Genomic DNA, 2,093 nt, shown 5'->3' on the forward strand with positions numbered 1-2,093 from the left:
AGAGACGCTGCTGTGGGCTCTGTTGGGATGGGTAACGCAAACACCCATTAAAAAAACAAACAAAAAACAAACCTCTTAGTTACACTAACGCTGAGATATTAGAGTTAAAAACTAAACCTATGCATAGGATAGTTAGCATTTTCTCGTATCGCTAAAGAAAAGAGCATTTTATGCGACTCTCTTCTAGAATAAACTGTGCAACTCCTCCCCCACTTGTTACCCTTTTTTTGTACACACTATAAATAAATAAATAAAAATAATGATTGCTATCCAAACCATGACTAATTACTTTTTTTTACTTTTTAGACTTGTGTTACAGCAAAAAGGTACATTTTCTGCAGACATTATTATGGTCATGATAATCAATGTCTTAATGCATTTTATACATATACATATTATTAAAATTTAAACATGATACTGTCAAATGTTAATATTTTTAGGTTGGTTTATCAATTGATCCATAAAATCTAAATTAATAAAGTAATTCTAAAACAAACATGATTTTCTTTAAAGCTAAGGCTCACATTTTTCATATTCCTGATAGATAAACATTATAAATCCTTCTAATTCAATAAGAAAGTTTGTTTTCATTGGAAAATTAGATGTAAAAAAAGAAGTTAATCAATTTTTTAGCATTTAAATACAAATATTTGGCAAGCAGCTGTTACATCTTTTTACAGCCATATTAGAAATTTATCTGCAGTCATAAGTGAAACTGGAAGGTCTGCTTGCCATTTCCCTAATCCTTTGGAATAGTTCACCATTTAACCTGGGACTCTTGACTTAGCCACTCCAAAATGCTTATATTGCCTCAGTGAGGTTACAGGAGGACTTAATGCAAAATGTGGTTGAGGCAAGAGGAAAGCTATTTAATGTAGAAAGTTCAAAAATCTTTCAAAACTCATGGACAGAGAGCTGTACAAAAAAATCACAGAGGATGAAGCAAAAGAACGATGCATGGAGACGAGAGCAGTGTCACTGAAGACACTAGCAAATAGGAGGAGAAGAAAGAAACTGAAAGCAGGTGAGGGCATTGGTTAAACTTGAGAACCTTTTTGAGAAACAACATTCATTCATTCAAGAAACTTTGATGAAATCTGATTTCCACTGCATGGTCTTTTACACTAGTATGCATATGCATGAGTGCATGCTGAATGGTTTGTGACCCAAAAGTGACCTGCATGCCCAAAAAGAGAAGGTAGACATCCAACAGCAGCCCATTGTTTACACAAGTAAAGATGAGAAGTGTTCAATAAAGCTTTAGTGAAAATAAACTAAAATAAAGTAATAGTGAATGTAGTTGCTCAGTGTTATAAACAGAGTACAACTATTAACAACTTTGCATTTCCAAAGCAATCAGTGATGCTGCTGTTGCAGAGAAGTGAGCGTGGATGTGCAAAGGAAGCCCTAGCAATGACGTAGAAGTAAAAAGCAGCATGACCATTCAGACAAATTCATATCTGATTTAGTAGTACATATAAAAGTGGCTCAAATCTGATTTTCGTAGGGTGGAAGGAACAGAACTGAGCTATTCCGATTGCCGTGACAAACTCATTTATGAGTCCCATATGGGCAAAAAGAATGGATTTGTGTCGGATTTGCCTGCAGTGTGAATATAGCTTAACAGAGTAAATCTAAAGGTTTCCATGCATACAAGTCTGTCATGGATGACATTCCAGCTTAAGTTGCCTGCTCGAGGAGAGAGGGGGTCTTGTCCTTGGGCTTGGGGCCGGAGGATCTGGGAGGACAGTAAGAGTCTAAGGAGTGTAAGAATTTCTTAAGTGTCTGCTCTTGTGCGTCATTTCATTGCGTGCCTGTGTATGTCTGTGAGGGTGGAATTGTGTGAATCTGATTGGATGCCTGTTAATATGTCTCTGTCTACACGTGGTTGAGTGCTTGGCTTCCCTCCACCTACAGGACAATCCTAGGCCCCAAGCATTAGCAGGGCCTGTCTCCTCCCCTTTATATGCACGCCATTGCTGCTGCTGTGATGGTATTCTATATCAGGGGTTAGGTGCTCCGGTAGGGGCCCTCTAATTCAGGGTGGCCTCAGATCCCTGGGTTCTCTTGCAGGTCTACCTTGTGCATGACTG

The 2,093-nt window shown here is 38.0% G+C and overlaps 1 protein-coding gene across 1 annotated transcript in view; it reads right to left on the minus strand.

Moving 5' to 3' along the window:
* Window positions 1-1,680: 1,680 nt before the first annotated feature.
* The window catches only part of LOC107102833 (zinc finger protein jing homolog), a 33,358-nt gene continuing 32,945 nt past the window's right edge, over window positions 1,681-2,093 (minus strand). Inside the window, exon 4 of the mRNA XM_015402267.1 lies at window positions 1,681-1,738. Coding sequence (XP_015257753.1) covers window positions 1,681-1,738 — 58 coding nt within the window. The remainder of the gene's footprint in view (window positions 1,739-2,093) is intronic.

This window comes from Cyprinodon variegatus, unplaced genomic scaffold (assembly GCF_000732505.1).
Source record: "Cyprinodon variegatus isolate N-32 unplaced genomic scaffold, C_variegatus-1.0 Scaffold1328, whole genome shotgun sequence".
In the NCBI taxonomy this organism is placed as follows: Eukaryota; Metazoa; Chordata; class Actinopteri; order Cyprinodontiformes; family Cyprinodontidae; genus Cyprinodon; species Cyprinodon variegatus.